The sequence below is a fragment of the Aptenodytes patagonicus genome, chromosome Z, assembly GCF_965638725.1.
Source record: "Aptenodytes patagonicus chromosome Z, bAptPat1.pri.cur, whole genome shotgun sequence".
NCBI classification, from domain to species: Eukaryota; Metazoa; Chordata; class Aves; order Sphenisciformes; family Spheniscidae; genus Aptenodytes; species Aptenodytes patagonicus.
This window is the reverse complement of record NC_134982.1, coordinates 17,316,132-17,332,239: the sequence shown is the minus strand read 5'-3', so window position 1 is coordinate 17,332,239 and position 16,108 is coordinate 17,316,132. Positions and strand designations below refer to the sequence as shown.

Here is a 16,108-nt window from a genome sequence, read left to right as displayed (position 1 = left end):
AGAGGCTTAAAGATTATTTCACCTGAATTTTAGAATTTACAAATTTCAAGTGCACTGTGTAAAAGTGTTTCTCATCTACAAGTTTCTGAACAATACCTTGCAGATAAACAACCCTTTAAAAAGATATATTTTCTTTGTGGCATAATGGTAAGCCGGTGAAGGCACAGAACCATGAAAAGCCAAACTTTGGGGGAGAATTGAAGCAAACTTCTTTAGCACTGGTTCTGAAAAGAAGCATACTTTGCATTTGAATTTAAGCATGCGACCAAGCTTCACACATCAGAAAAAGTATGTGCGATATTTGCCCCTCTTGACAAATCAATTGTGACTTAACAAAAATGTTTACTATTTGAAAATCACACTTTGCTTAAAGTAATTTCAAACTGGGCTGCAAGAGGTGCTGCTTTGCATGCGCTTTGCTTTTGAATGAGAGTTACATATTCAGAAATTAAGTCAACTTTTTCTCAGTACTGTCCTTTCAAATCTGCTAAGAACTTCTTGCTACTGGCCTACTTCCCCCCCCCAGGAAAACGGATGGTCACCGGTTTTTTGAATGTTGGTTTTAAGTGTAATTGTAGCACTACAGAAAGAAGCAAGACTGACTTAGCTATGTCAGGTATCACAAGTTATGCATAGCCGGGATTTCTTTTTTTTTTTTTTTTAATAGAATAATCCATTATAGCACTGAGTATTAGTGACACTCAGTCTGGTTTGTAATAGTAATTTTTATTTCTCTCTGGGACAATACTTCCTTATCACGTTCTGCCTTTCCTTCTTACTGCACAGAACTCATTCAATTAGTGATAGCTCAAGTTTGCAACTTCTCTCTGACTGAATTATAGTTCTAATCATCCAGTTTATGCCTGTTGATACAGGAACAGAAAAATGACATTCCGGCCAAAAGTCAGGGGAGATACTGCACTGTTCGCACTCTCTGAATTGCTGATTTGCCACCTCTACTTCAGCCTGTGACCTACTTCCAGAGTTCCTACGCTGAGGGTTCTGACCACAGCAGTGAAATTGCCAGCAAAATACAATGCATCGTCCATAAATAATAAAAAGTAATAAAGGATTCATAATCCAAATACATAGTTTGACGCTTGCTTCAGGCAAGTACTATGCAGAATAATATTCATGAAAAAGGGTATTGCAAATAGAATCAGATTTTGATGCATAGCTGTGTCTGCAGCCACTTGACTGGATGTTGACCTACTCTCTACTTCGCTGAAAAAGCAGTTGTAGAGAATGGAAAGTTGTACTAAATGCATAAATTCTTCCATGATTGCATACTGATCTGAGAAACCTGTACCTCCATAGGTAAGGAATGACCATTACAGCTGGATGAGACCATACAATCTAGTGTGTCCTGTATAGCAAAGGATCTTAAATTACATTTGCTTAGTGCTTTAAGCAGGAATTGATGATAAATTGTCACTTAACTGTAAACTGTCAATCCACTTAAAACAGCTTTGATTAAACTAAGTGTTGGGCAGGAGGGGGAGGAGAGTGTACATATCTTCCAAAAAGGCAGCTAGGTATAATTTTAAATTGGCCTTTGGGAAATCAATCTTTTAGTCTATTCAGCTGGGGCTTCTGCGACCCAGTTTTAAGTACATGGATGTCTGTTCGATTTCCCTGCCCTGTGAATGCACCAATGTAAAGCAGCAGTCACAAGAGAGTTATTTATCTGTAATCTGTCTTTGGGATATGTAGTAGATTGGCAATCTGCCTTCTCAGTTCTGTGCCCTAAGCCTCCTCCTCATTTTCCAGAGGTGCTCATGTGGGGAGGCAAGGAATGAACGCCCTCTTGCACAGCCGCTGGCATGCTGTGCGGGGAGGCAAGAGGGATGTGCTGGTGCTGCTGCAGCAGTTCTGCAGGTAGCTGTGCTGTGTCGGGGCACCTGCTGAACGAGGTGTATCTTAAAGAAGCATAGTTACAGGTAGATAGGGTTTTTTTTCTGTAGTCCAGGCCTTTGTACTGCTAATTTTCATTTCTGGAGGAGCAAGAGACATCCCTGTTTCCAGCAGATAAAAACTAAAAAAGAAGAAAGTAAAAAGACACGATGTGTATTTCCACCTAGCTTGATTTACAAATGTGTATATCCATGAGGTCACATTTTCGATCCGTTACCTGCTAGCAGGAAGCTAGGGTTACTTCACCAAACGTATGCGCGGCCGGGGAGGAGGGGAGGAAGGGAGCCCGGCGGGCCGCCCCGCCCCGGGCTTCCCGCCTTGCGGAGGCGGCGGCCGCGCGGGCCACGGGCCGCCTCGCCCCGAGCGGGGGTGCCTCCTGTCGATTCCCCGCGGTCCCGCCTAGGCCTTCCGGGGAGATGGAGGCGGAAAGCCTGATGGTGCTGTACGCGGACGACTCGGTGGAGGTGCACTACGCGGGGGGGTCCCGCTTGCTGCTGTCTCCTTGCGGCTGCGAGTACCTCTACGAAGCGGCGCTCCCCGCCGCTGCCCACCCCCTCCAGCCGGCGGAGACCACCCGCCAGCGGGTCGCCTTCGTTGTCAGTGCCTACAGGGTACGTGGCGGGCAGGCGTTGTCAGGCCCGTTGGGGAGGGGTGCGCCTTGTGTTACTGTGCGCGTTCTAGGAAGCAGCCTTGATGGAGAGTGCCTGGGCTACCGCCCAGGAGGGAACGAAGGGCCGCTCGGGGAGTGGCGCCGCTCGCCGCCGCGGTCCTGTCAGGCGTGTAGCGGCCAGCTGCGCGGGAACGGGGCGTCGCGCAGCGGTCCTGTTCCCTCTGCTCCACAGCAAAACCAAAATTGTTGTTTCTCTGTGTAAAATGGAGGGGATTTCTTAGCCTCTGCTCCAGAAAAGAGGAGGATGAAATCAGCTTAAAATTTTGTCACTGTGTAGAAAAACTCGTGATATAACAGGATTGTGTTATTTTGTTTCATTTTTCTTCGCATGTCAATAGGAACAACTTCTACGAGCTCTAGATTTCCGGAACAAGTTTTCTTCTCGCCCGTACTTACCTTCACGTGTTATACCTCCAGAAAGAAAAAAGGTGAGAGTTACACATGTAATGCTTTTGTAAAATAAACTTCCCTAGTAGTCTGACAAAGTGGACTTACCTAACTCTACATGCATGTGTATGAATACAGGCCTTGAAGATCTAGAGTACTGTTTGGCTAATGCATTTGTCAACTTGATTAGAATCCTGCCATTTTAAACTACAGTTTTAACTGTTACTTAGTCCTCTATGCATGTCCTTTGTAGCTGAACACTGAAGAGTCTGTTTACTCTTAGTAGGACTGAAACCTAGGGCTTTGTACATATGATAGAATAAGCTGTTTTATATATTGTCACTTTTCTGCACTTGAAACAATTCAGGGAAGACTCGATGAAATAGGACAGTGTTTTCCAAGAGGCTGTCAGGTTCAGAATCCCATTGTTTCCCCACTGAAATACCTGTGTGAGTATGTTACGGGGGCCTGCGAGAGGACTGGAGCAGAGTGTCACTCTGTGGGAATGGCTACTCCAGGTCTGACTGAAGGTCCATCCAGAGACCCCATTTACCGTTTCTAGGCGTTTTACTCCTCATCAGCATCCCTTTGGTGTTCCCACTGAATGCATGTGAGTGTGTGCACCCTGTGGTAGGAGTCTTAAGACGACTGATAAATCAGGCGAGTTTTAAGTTTTAAAACTTTCAGACTAACACTTCATTAGTAACACACTTCATGCTAATATTTAGTTGCTGAAAACACTGTCAATCAGTATCACTACATAGCAGTTAGTCCTTAACAGTCATACTGTACATTCTCTGCAAGGTACAGCAGCACAGAGCTGATGCTCCATCATCAGTGCTAGTGGGTAACCCTCCAACCTCCCCCAGGCCAGCATCTTGTTCTTCTGGAAGATGGCTGGGTTTCTAGACAGTTTCTAACTAAAGCTTCCCCTGTGACTACCTGCTTCAGGTTGTTGAGACATAACTTTCCCAGGCCACAGCAAGTGCCTTATCCTGTTGTTTGGCTTCGTCCGTCCCCCATCCCGTCCCGTCCCCTGCCTTTTTTTTTCCCCTCAGTTTATCAGCTGCTGCCTTTCCTAAAGCAAAAGCAGTCTTTTTGTAGCTCTTGAGATTGTACTTCTTCAGTAATTCACTATCAGTTTATTGTTCTGTGGCCTCTATTTTCAACCAAGTGCCCGTGTTTTCAAGGCCTTTGCTATTTCCCACACTTTAGCAGTCCATTATAACGAGATAACAGTTACCAAGCTCCAGTTCACTCAGCATGTTCTCATAACAAGTTGGTGATGAGCCTGACCCTCACAGGCCAGCCTGGGGCCTTGCACTGTTTGCGTAAGACGCAGTTAGCCTAAGGCCTGTGGGCCTGTTACTAGCAGTGACAATACTTTTGCTGGGCCGCTGGGTACAGAAACGCTTCTATGGTTATACTGTATTACTTTGCTTATGCTTGAATTCAAAACAACCTAGTATTACAGTTTGCTTAGGCTCTGCTTTGGCCACACTAACCATCCACATCTCTAGACAGCTTGATGAGGGGGATCTTGTCAGTGGTGTGGCCAGTTCAGAACTGCAAATAGTATTCAAAATGCAGGTTAACCTTGAATATATTCAGTGGTGTGGTTATATCTTCTGTTTGTTCTTGTTCCTTTCCTGGAATTTTCAAACATTTGATACACTGCTTGAACTGCTGCTGAACATAGAGTATGTTTTCATGGAACTGTCAATCATAACACCAAGATCTTATTCCTGGGTGGTGGTAGTCAGCTCAGAGCCCATCCTTTTATATGTAAAGTTGCTTTTCCCCATTTATTCACATTACGTTTATCTCCACTGAATTTTTATGTGCAGCCTTATTGTCTGGTCACTTGACTTTTTTTTAGGGTCCTTTTGCAATTCTTTATGGTAAATCTTCATCTTTAGTGCCCCAAATACCTTCAGCAGACTTTCCCACCTTACTAATATACTAGTGCTTCCATGTTTCATTTTTATTGGACACCAGGCTTTTCCAGTGTTGGGCCAAAGTATAGAATCATAAAATCATAGAATCATTAAGGTTGGAAAAGACCTCTAAGATCATCCAGTCCACCTGTCAACCCAACACCACCATGCCCACTAAACCATGTCCCTAAGCGCCTCATCTACATGTCTTTTAAATACTTCCAGGGATGGTGACTCAACCACTTCCCTGGGCAGCCTGTGCCAATGTTTCACCACTCTTTCAGTAAAGAAATTTTTCCTCATGTCCAATCTAAACCTCCCCTGGCGCAACTTGAGGCCATTTCCTCTCGTCCTATCGCTAGTTACTTGGGAGAAGAGACCGACACCCACCTCGCTACAACCTCCTTTCAGGGAGTTGTGGAGAGCGATGAGGTCTCCCCTCAGCCTCCTTTTCTCCAGGCTAAACAACCCCAGTTCCCTCAGCCGCTCATCATAAGACTTGTTCTCCAGACCCCTCACCAGCCTCGTTGCCCTTCTCTGGACACGCTCCAGCACCTCAACGTCCTTCTTGTAGTGAGGGGCCCAAAACTGAACACAGTAGTCGAGGTGCGGCCTCACCAGGGCCGAGTACAGGGGCACGATCACTTCCCTACTCCTTCTGGCCACACTATTTCTGATACAGGCCAGGATGCCATTGGCCTTCTTGGCCGCCTGGGCACACTGCTGGCTCATGTTCAGCCAGCTCTCGACCAGCACCCCCAGGTCCTTTTCCACCAGGCAGCTTTCCAGCCACTCTTCCCCAAGCCTGTAGCGTTGCATGGGGTTGTTGTGGCCCAAGTGCAGGACCCGGCACTTGGCCTTGTTGAACCTCATACAGTTGGCCTGGGCCCATCGATCCAGCCTGTGTAGGTCCCTCTGCAGAGCCTTCCCACCCTCGAGCAGATCAACACTCCCGCCCAATTTGGTGTTGTCTGCAAACTTACTGAGGGTGCACTCGATCCCCTCATCCAGATCATTAATAAAGATACTGAACAAGACTGGCCCCAAAACTGAGCCCTGGGGAACACCGCTCGTGACTGGCCGCCAACTGGATTGAACTCCATTCACCAAAGTATGATGGAGGCTAAAACATATCTGATTAAAGGTCAGTCAAATGAGACAAAGCTGATTAAATGGAGATAAAACAAGTGATGAGGAGTGTGAATACCCATTTGCTAAGTTTTTTTCACACCTTATTTGAGAGGGTTTGCATTTCTGTGTTTATTTGGGATCCAGTGCTTTACCTGGAGTCTTCAATTGAAAGCAGACTAAGGATATTTTCTGTGTGGTGATCAGGTATAAGGACAATATAAAGGAAAATACGTTGGTTTAGGGCAGAACTTCTGCAGATGGTCAGAAAGGCATTCTCTATCTTGACAGAATGTTTCTAGTTTCAGAAGGTGGTAAGTGCATTTTCTAAACTATATATCTTCTGTTTGAGCAAAGCTTTAATCTGGGGTTTGAGGTAGGTGCAGCGCTTGTTTGGAGTAATTTGTTGAGAATCATCTGCTTCATTTTTGTAGAAGGGGTAGCACAAGGGCACATGCTGTGAAAATGTTTTTTGTTTTGAACCAAAGTGCTAATTGAAGCAGCAATCTGTACTTGAATATCATGGCAGTAAGATGAGGGTATTCTTTTGAGACTTTCCAAATGTATTGTAAAAGTCTAAAATCTTTATTATATTTTAAATTCTTCTTCAGAAATATGTTACACAATAGCTGTGTAACTTAATCTGTGGTGCTGCGGGATTAAGTAAAATTACCCACCTAGCTGCAAAACATTTTCAATAAATTTCTGTTTTGGTAAGAATACATAAATACATGTTACGTGCCACTTTACAGACTTATTTTAATTTTATAAATAAAAAGATTTCGGAGCACATGGGGTTTTAACGTACACAATTTTAATGTGGTCTTTCCATGAAGTCTACTGATAACTGATACGATCAAGATAATTTAGGCTTTCTCTTCTGTCTTTCTTAAAAAGCAGTTGGAAACAGAAATATCTGCTGTCTGTGGGCAGTTGTGCCTGGTCAGTTGGCCATGTACCTTACTAGTTTATGAATGCATATTAAATTAAAACATTATTGCTAGATAGACCTCTGTTAGAACAGGAGGAAGCAGATACGAAGGTTAGATATTTTGCTCCCTCTTGAGTTCATGTAGGCAAATAAATACACAGTAAAGTTTCTTGCCATACATCACCTTGCAGAAGGACTGAATTCATTTAATTTCTGGGAAGCAGGTAATTTTTATCTTGCCGCACATTCCAATCCTTTTTCTTGTATTAGATTCTTTTCAGTGATATCTTAGAAATTAGATGGCCTGACCCTGCTGTGGCTGATCTGACAAGATGTATAGACAATGGCAGTGTGAAGATCTCGTCAGTAGATGGTTATGCTCACCTTTACCTGTCAGAATTGCAGCAAGAATTTACAGTGGAGTTCTTATGCAAAGTCAGCCAGTCATCTGCAGCATCCTTACACTCCTCTCAAAAGAACAGCAACTATCAAACTGGAGATCAGTATGAAAAATCAAGTAAAAATTCTGTTGCAGAAATGTCATTGAAACAAATGAGAATAGAGAATAAGAAGAATGAACATGGTTGTGCTGAAGGTAAATACAGAGAACCAACCAAAGCAAAGGAACAAAAAGACAGAGATGGAGGCCCTTTGTTCTACACAAATTGTTCTTCTGAATACACATGGGTTACACAGCGTTGGTCTGTTTCCTCCTACCCAGAAGAATGGAAATACCCTTTGTCGTTGGCACTAATGTGCTATAACTTAGATACTGTTAAGAATGTAATGAAGACATGTGAGAAAAACAGCCATACATCTATAGAAGCTGATGTTTTAATAGACCCCAAAACACATGTAACAGTTTCTCGTTTACCTACAGCTTTGCCACTCAGCTGCAGAGCCCCACATTTACACAGGTAATTTAAGCTGCTTACTTCGTAGTTGTTAACAGCTGTTTTACAATTCTGCAATTTGGAACTTCAACCTCTAGCAATATAACTGAATTCTAGCTATAAAAGATAAAAAAATTACTATTGTATTCTTTTTTTTAGGAACTTCTTGAAACGTGAAATTTGTGAAACCAACATTCTGTATCCTACTGTAATGAACATACAGTAATTAGTCCAGAGAAAAATAAATTTTCTTTTCTGACATGCTGTATAAATATGTAAATGAAAAAGAGAATACTGAAAAAAGAACACAGATTTTGGGTTGGTTTGGGTTTTTTTCATTTTTGAGAAGATAATACTTCTGAGGTGGGCCAGTGGCATACGTTCTTTGTCAGCACCACTAAAAATAATCAAAAAAACCTTTGCAGGTTTGAGAAAACTTACTTGGTCACTAATGTGGATAACTAAGGAATCAGAGGACTCCTCAAACACGTGGCCTCTTTTCCTTTGAATACGTGTGCATGCATCTGTTCTTGGTACAGGAATGATTACCAGCACACACAAAAAAACCCCAACCTTTGGACTTACTGAAGCTTTTATTATATTTTATACAGGTGGACTTTCTGTGACTTCTTTCAGAATCAAGATACTGAAAAGTATTCATGCCCTCAGCTAATTCAAATTTTATGGTGCCACGGTGTTTTTTATAGGTATGTACGAGATCATGCGTTTCATCTTTGGAAGACTTCATTTTTATGGGAATTAAGCTTTAAGATGAAATGTCTTACTTTGTCCCTTTCTCACTCGGAGAAATTGTACGCAATCTTCATGTAAGAGTCTGTTCATTTCTGCTGCTTGTTCATTGGGCTTCAAATTTTCCAGTACAGTATATTTCCAGGTCTGAAAGGGGGTATGTCTGAAACAAACAATCTGAAATCATGTTTAAGGCTTTTAAAGAAGTGATCTGATTATCTGATTTCTTAAAGGTTTACTCGACAGCTGGAGCTCCCACAGACCTCACTGACGATTATGGTGCTTGGTTTCTTTGCAAATTACATTGCTCCTTTTGATGCTGAAGACTTCACGCTTTAGAAATGTTTGTCTTGGTGACCTGCATAATTCGCATGTTGCAGGCAGCTAAACTCTGGATTTTCCTGGCAAATCACCTTGTCCATATGGGTTTAAAAAAAAAAAAAGGGAGTGTTTTTTTTTTTTAAATTGCCCTTTCAAATCTGTTATACAAACTTTGAAAATGCTGCAGTTGCTATCAGCATCCAGAAGTCTTTGATAAAAGCGTAATTGGTCTTTAAAGCTTTAATCTTTCTGCCCAGTGTTCTTCATTTTTCTCAGTGTAATTCCTAAGTTTTCATCTCACCTGAACAAGAAGTTTAGCAGCTCTTCAGTACTATACCTCATTTCTTTGGAAGTATGGTGAGTAGCCATACTTAGTCTTAAAAGTCCCATTACCAAAGTCCAGGTGTCTAACCACAGAGTTGCAGAATTGGGTCGTTAAATGGGTTTTAGGCTCCAAGATACCGTATGATTGCAAGTAAAAGACCATTGATCTTAATGAAAGTCACACAGCTGCAGTGGAAATGAAGACCTTCAGGTTGTTCAGGAATTGTTCAGTCTGGCAGTTCTCCATGTACACTAGGTAGGGCTGGTCCACTAAGAAAATTGGATTTTTCTCTTCAGAATCACTGTATTTTATGGTCAGTGGAATGAGCAGCTCTTGTGGGATATTTACCTCAACACAACCTTTCCTTAGCTTGTTTAGCTCCCATCCCCCATGCACACATGCAAACAAAGAGCCTGGTAATGCTAATCTTCTGTGTTAAAAGAAATAATTGGTACACACTGCTGTTCGTGAAACTGTAGAAAGTTTTTCATGTGAGAGTTGTGTTGAAAATGTGTTTCTGCTTAGTGCTTTCTTCAAGTGTACTAAACTGTTTTGCTTGTCTAGTGATACAGCATTTTAAATACTTGTTAAAAATCGTGTTATTTCTCTTAGATTTATCCATGGTAGGACAAACATCACAGAAATTTATCCTGGTGACAACTCATTTTTCAAGTCAGAGGGAGCATTTTTGGGAAACTATTTCGTACATTATGCAATCCAAAAAGGAACAAAAAAGGTATAAAACTATTTTAAAATAAGTTCCGAATTCCTTCAAGTTAGCAGTTTTCATAGTTTTAAGACATTTGGTTATGCGGTCTATAGTGAAGTCCCTACGTTGGTAATTACTATAAATGACTGAATCAAGCAATCAATCATACAAAAAATGAGATTATTCTTCTGTTTCAGAACGTATTTTTGTAAATTATAGACACAATAAGAAAAATCTTATTCATTGTAACATTTATTTCACAAGCTCAAGTATGTACTGCAGTAAGAGTCTACAATAACCATTTCTCACTAATTTAGAAGAGAAGTTTAGTCTTTAATATATTGATTAGAGTTTAATCTTTATGTACTTGGAAGTGTTTTCTTTTTTACTATATGAAGACAGAACCTCGAACATGCAGGTTCTGTTCTGACTTTGCCACAGACCAGCTGTTCAGTGCTGGAGAAATTGTTTTGCCTCTCTGTGGCTGTCTATTGTTAAGTTTCCCCAGACTAGAAATCGTCTCAAGTGCTTATGCAGTGCTTTGTATTTTTAAAGCAAAATTAAGGGTCATCTTTGTACCCTTCAAACCTAGCCTTTAACTTGAAGTCAAACATAGTTACTCAGTAATGAACTACAGTCTACTCTCTGATAAGAGAACTTCTTGGTCCATACTGAGTGCATGGAAACTGTGAATGTTTCTTCCCACAGGCTTGAAGGATACAGCTGCATTTTTTTACCTTGCAAGGAGATATTTATCTGTGTTCTGGGACAAATGTAAATATGATTGGAGTTGCTTTCTGGGATGTCAGAAATTTCATATCTTGCAAGCTTTTAATAGTGTTTTCATGCTTCAGTACCTATAACTAGCTCATCTCCTTTCTGTTCTTTACTGCAGAGAGAAGAAAAGATGTATTCGGTGAACAGCCTACCTCCTGACGTACCAGGAAATCCATACTCTATATCCTCCATTATTACTCAGGCCACCAAGTAACTTTACTGTACTTTATCTTTGTTACCTTAATTCCTCCTTTGACTTTGAAAGGACAGTAGTTAAAATTACACATAATACTTATTATGATATTAAGTATAAAAATTAAAGGAATTTCTGTTAGCACTGAGGACATTATAAACTTACAGAACAAAGGTTGCAACTCTTTAGAAGACATAGTAAGTATGAAATGCTTAATATTTTGTTTGTTTTTTTCTCCTCAGAATACTTCAGTACTGCTACAAGACTAAACTATCATTAACTCATAACTGTTATCTTTGCTGCTGGAAAATGGTATGTAGCTGAAGATTTATAAATCTTTCAGTGTAACAAGGATGATGGTACAGGCTATAGGGAATAGGATCAAATCTGGAGGGAAGAATGGTGAGTGTATCCTCAAAGATCAGAAGGTGTGTATTTGGGAACCAAAAGCATGCAGTGTGAAGGTACATTTATGAAGCAGAAAGCAATTGCATGATAAAGAGAGCTGTTTGTGGTCTGGAAAAACAAGTGAATTGAAAATCTGGGAGAGACAGAAACAGCTGTAACGATGTAAGTAACCTTTCCTCAAGTTTTTAATGTATTTGTTTGGTTCTAGGTACCCGAGACAGATGGACGAGAAATGTTGCCAGTTTCGCTGTATGAAAAGGTTATTCCCAGCATAGGAAGACTCGTTGTGTACTCGGATCATAAAGTCCATGCTGCTTTTTGGGATGGGATGACCTTGAATATGGTCTGGGATTTCAGCTCTTCCTGTAGTAAGATCCAGGTAGCTCATGAGTTAGAGGAATGACTATTCTTAAAACTCACCATGAAAAAGTGTTACTAGGAAACTAATGAGGAAGTGAAACAAAAGTTTTGATGCCTATGAAATACAAACTGAAGTTTTTTCAGAGATTCGTAACTCACAGCAGTTTGCTGCTGTGGCTTAGTCTTGAGCTTGTACAGTAGTCTAAATCAAAGTAGGAACTATCCGCAAATGCCACCATTAATGTATTGCCAGTATTTTAACCAGAAACGAGGATGAAAAATGTTTTAGTGCATAACTGATGCCTAAAGAGGAAAATGAAACCATATCCTTTTAAGAAGTCACTCCCATTGATCAAAGGGAGTATTTTTTATTTCAAATCATCTATAATTGAGCAAATGGATAGTGAAAAGCTACTCGGAAAAGTAATCTTGCGCATATGGTATTCCATATACATTTTTAAGTCTACTTAATATAGAAGTAAAAAGATTATGTTGATTTTTGCAAAATGGCACTACAGGGAAAATTATGTAAGTGTGAGATTTAAGGTTGACGGCTGAGACTTTCGGCTTCTGTGTCTTTGCTTATTACCCTAAGGTGACAAGACACAAAAAAGATGTTAAAGTGTCTGAGGATATCTCTACTATAAACTATATAAATATGATAGTCACTGTATCAAAAGACACAGTATAACTTACTGATGTGAGCTAGCTCACATCTATATACTCACTCATGATAAAAGGAGGAAGAACTGAAAACTCTACAGGTTTGGAAACATTTCTACACACTTTTAGAAATAATCTATTCTTGAATAGCACAAAATGAGCGTTGGGGCCATGCCAGGTGTTCTTTTTTTTTCCCCTGCATTTGTCATAGCAGGCTATACCAAATTCTATCCTTAGCAAAACTTTTAAGTGTTTAAGTGTTTAAAATGGAGTGTTGATAGATACTTAATTCTTAAATTGGCGTATTATACTTGCTTTTTTTTTTTTCAGACTGCAGCAGAAAATTAATACTTATAAATTTTTTTTCTTCTAAGGTAAATGAAGGTGTAGGGTGGTGTAAGTTAACTACTCCTGATGGGGTACAGCAGCTAATACAAATAAGTCATCCTGGAATCTATGAAAGGTATAAGTAATTTAAACAATTTAAAGTTAAATATAGAAGAATTCTGTACAAATCCTTTTATATGAAGAAATGGTATTTACTGAAAATATATTGGGGGGGGGCAAACACATAATGATAAAAGCTCCATCTTACATCTGACAAAGATTCAGGACCTGTATGACTCAGGACCACTGCATGCTATCATTCCATTATAATTATTACAGTAATGTCTTTCAAAAAAAAAAAAACTAGAGCTGCAACTTGGCACTTGCATCGGTGGATAAGAAAAAAAAAAATCCTTGTCCTTCATAAAGCTGGTACATAGAACTGGATAGCACTTTATCCAATTTTTGCTTTATTACAGATATTGACCTCTGCCTGCAGATTGCTTTCTCTAATCTGCTTGCTCTAATTACAGCCTCATTATGGGAATCATCAGAAGCTTACTGTGCTGCATTTTAGCAAGTAGATATTCACAAACAAAAATTAACATTTGTACACTATTCATTACAAATCATACAGCTTTGTTACAATTTTCTATAACTGCATAGATTTAGATATGAAGGAGACTAAACAAAAAGTGGGAATCAAAAAACGGCAAGGAAACCCAGTGAAAAAGCTAGATTTTGAACCATGGCTTTTTCTTTCAGATCCAGGTGTATTGCTTAATGCCTTCAGTTTTTTGCTTGAATTAATGGAATGTATTTCTCATATAAATAACTACTTTTCTGTGAATTTTCATGTTAACATAGGTACATCAGAACAGCAATAGAATGGTGCCAAAGTTTGAATGAAAGGAAGGAGATTCCTGAATATACTGCACACTCTGTAACTGAAGAAAATTGGTATTCATCTTTATCCTAAATAATTGACTACAAATAACATTGAAAATAAAACTCAAAAAGACTGCAAGCTGTGAATTTTATAGACTGCATTTCCGAAGGGTCAAAAATGAAAATTGTACGTCCATTTATTTTGTGTGGTTTCATATTTTTCTTTCAGTGTTTAAAATGTTAGGTAAGTTGAGTCCTAGGTGAAGCTTGTTTCATTGCGCTTCTGCCTGCCTTACTTAAAAATCAGAATTATGGTGACTTTGCCAAAGGAGGATTAATGTTACGGAGATAGTATCTTGCAAGGTGAAAAAGAGAAACTAGACTAAGAAAGGCGTCTTTTAACAGAACACCAAGCAGTTCAAAATAGTACTTTGAACTGCTGAATGACACTTGTATCTCTTGCTAATATATTTGTTCTTTTTAATACATGCTACTGACCAAAGGTCTGCTGATGACATATGCAAAGATATCCGGGTATTAAAAATGAGTTAATTGAAATCGATTACACTTGCACTTGTTATTCAAATTATAGCAGATTCAGTAGCTGATGAAATGAAAATTATATCTATATTTATACATACATACAGCAAAGAGACTATTTTTAGAGCAGAGCCCTGATTTTTGGAAACAGAAATGACTGACAAATGGCAGCCATTGGACAGTGGTATGAAACACAAAAATAAAGTGGTTTTTTCACTTGGATTTTGCTCGTCTAATTTTCAGTATTGCTGGAAACTATTAAAAATTAAAATCTGAAGTAGAAAATACATTTGAGAACCTTGTATGATACTAAATCATTTAATAATCTTTATTTTCTTGCATAGGTCTGCTGATGCTGAGCTCGAAAAAATACAGAGATTTAACTGTATCCTTTTGAAAGCTGTAAAGATTTCACTTTTATATTCTGTTGTTCATCTGCATATTCAAATCTGCATTTTAGATCATCAAAGGCTCTCTGTCCTGTTGTCACCGTCTTTTACTGTCTTACCCATTTCTTAAAATTTCCTTATTAAGCCATTTTTTGTTTTCTTATTTATCATTTTTGTTTTATCATTTATCCTGTCCAGTGAACACAGCACTGGAAACAAAAACAGTGGCAGAGTACAAAACTAAAATAAAAAATGACCAAAAAAGGAAGCCCTTTGATGGGTATGGCATTAGTTTTGCTAACACTCATCTGCTGATCTGTTCTTGAAAGAGGGATGACGCAGTTGCCTTTGGGCTTGTTGTTGCAGTACAATACCTTTCTGTCTATCAACTACCTCAGTATTGTTCCATTGTGTTCAGCCAGCCCAAAAAAGTGTGCCGGGCTGCATGTGCTTACAGCCACTCTATAATGGTCTTTAAGCCAGTGTTCAATTTTATTAGTATGAAAAGTGCATGCTGTTAAACTGTGCAGTGTAACATCAGATAGCTTCCTTTTTAAAGTAACTTTTGGATAAATTCAAGTCTTAGTTAAAGACATTTTCTGTAAATGTTGTAGACATTTTAAGTAATACACTTTTTTAATTTTTAGCTTTATGTAATTAGCATGCTATGAAGTATGAGACTTTGCAATGCAGAATGATGAATACAAATATGGAGAAGTATTTTTCTCATTAGGAGGAAGAGTTTGATATTTTTTCTTAACAAAATAACACTAGTTTTATTGGATAATAACAGTGTTCTGGAAGGGACATGTGCTGCAAAAAACAATCCATCTGGTATTACTGTCAGAAAAACAGAAAATGAGAGTGAGCCGGAAGGAATCAGTGAAGGGTGCATCTTGAAGGCTTTGGAAAAAACTTCTAAAGTAATTCAGGATATTGAATCTCTGCTTGCAGCCTCTGGGAAGCGAAGCCTCATAGCATGCGAAGACCTGTGTTCCCTGTCTTCATAGGAGCTCTCCCAGCTGTCTGAGGAGGCTTTGAGGTTCAAGAGCAATGAAGGATGAAGGCAGGGTGATAAGTTGCCATAGTAATACCACAGCAGACCAGCAAAGTCTATCAGTTGCCATTATAATACCGCAGTTGTATATTGGGGATAGGCAAAAAGAACAGGTGAAATAACAGAGGACGGCTGTATAAATACATCAGGGCTGACCTGACAGTGCTGCTTTTAAATGTGTGAATGTCTGTTTGAATCGTTTGATTTTATAGAGGATTGTGCAAGCAACTTAATTAACTGCTCAAGTGACTAGGGTAGGGATAAGCACTATTAACTGTAAAAATGTGCTTTTATTCAGAAGCTTACACCAAGTAGTCCAATATTGAATAAAAAGTTTCCCAAACGCTTTCTACTGTACTGTTTCGTAGTAAATAAATCCTTAAAGTGTCTTCAGCCCTTTTTGGTGTGTGGTCTGTCACGCGGTGGTGCACTGTATCTTTAGTGATCAAATACTAGCCTTTTACCGTTGGTTTCTCCTCCAGCGCTTTATTTAATCTTGTGGTGAATACCCAAACTCTGTTTTTAACGTTTATAGAAAAAG

At 39.5% G+C, this 16,108-nt stretch overlaps 1 protein-coding gene across 1 annotated transcript; it reads left to right on the top strand.

The window, feature by feature from the left end:
* The first annotated feature begins 2,274 nt into the window (after positions 1–2,274).
* On the top strand, positions 2,275–15,960 carry CZH5orf34 (chromosome Z C5orf34 homolog). The gene is made up of 12 exons (XM_076362647.1): positions 2,275–2,525; positions 2,923–3,012; positions 7,238–7,884; positions 8,472–8,567; positions 9,869–9,992; positions 10,861–10,952; positions 11,178–11,247; positions 11,552–11,722; positions 12,741–12,829; positions 13,561–13,653; positions 14,466–14,506; positions 15,285–15,960. Exons 1-12 carry the CDS (start codon positions 2,331–2,333, stop codon positions 15,518–15,520), a joined length of 1,944 nt encoding a protein of 647 aa, XP_076218762.1. The 5' UTR covers positions 2,275–2,330; the 3' UTR covers positions 15,521–15,960.
* Positions 15,961–16,108: the final 148 nt, after the last annotated feature.